At 44.6% G+C, this 834-nt stretch overlaps 1 protein-coding gene across 1 annotated transcript; it reads right to left on the reverse strand.

The window, feature by feature from the left end:
- Positions 1 to 131: 131 nt before the first annotated feature.
- On the reverse strand, positions 132 to 532 carry LOC106512518 (cerebellar degeneration-related protein 2; the record flags this gene model as incomplete). The annotated part of the gene is given in 2 exon segments (XM_014001119.1): positions 132 to 302; positions 384 to 532. Coding segments are annotated over 2 exon segments (320 nt in total), but the record flags the coding sequence as incomplete, so codon positions are not given.
- Positions 533 to 834: the final 302 nt, after the last annotated feature.

Raw genomic sequence — 834 nt, forward strand, 5'->3', positions numbered from 1 at the left:
TTAACTATAGTTGAAGTAAATATTCATCAAATAATATCTACTGTTACATCCAGTTTAGGTTCCCTTTAAAACATTTTATGAAGCCTTTATATTTGACCTGAAACAATCTGTTGTGTTTTCTGCGTCCTCACCTGAGCGAGTCCTGCAGTTCCTGTAGGCAGGAAACGCTCTGAGAGCCGCGAGGAAAACATTTCTCTCCGTCCGGAGACGTTCGGGACGAGCACGGGCTCAGCTTCAGCTCCTCCACCTGTTGCTGGAGGTCCTCCACCTGCGTCTGCAGCAGCTCCACCGTTTCTGCTAACCTGTGTGGAAAAAAACAAGTCCCATAAAGCTGACAGGAAGGAAATCTGTGGCTAGAAATAAAAATAACTCGTTGTTTTCACCCCTGGATCTTCTGCTGAGCCATCCTGTTGTCCAGAACCAGCCTCTGGTTGCTCTGCTCCAGCTCACGGGCGGACACGTCGAGCTGCTCGTAAACTTTAGCGTGCTGTTCGTTCACCTGCCGGAGGAGCTCCACCTGCTTGTTCAGGTACTGAGACACAAATCAGAAGAAGAGAAAACAGACATTTAATGATTCCACTGAGTTATTAGCTACAACACAGTGGCAGCATTTTGCTAGATAAGAGGTTGCTATGAAGATTCCCGCCTCAAAAACACAGCCAAAATCAACTATATTGGAATTTTTGTAAATTAAATACAGCTCTCTGTGTGTTAAAGCTGGGATAAAATAGACATAAACTGGCTGCCAAATAGTGAATTGTCGTCCTTTATTTGGAATAAAAAAACATCCACGGATGGGCAGTAAGATATTACAGTTACCCCATGGTCTTGGTG

This window comes from Austrofundulus limnaeus, unplaced genomic scaffold, assembly GCF_001266775.1.
Source record: "Austrofundulus limnaeus strain Quisiro unplaced genomic scaffold, Austrofundulus_limnaeus-1.0 Scaffold7728, whole genome shotgun sequence".
Lineage (NCBI taxonomy): Eukaryota > Metazoa > Chordata > Actinopteri > Cyprinodontiformes > Rivulidae > Austrofundulus > Austrofundulus limnaeus.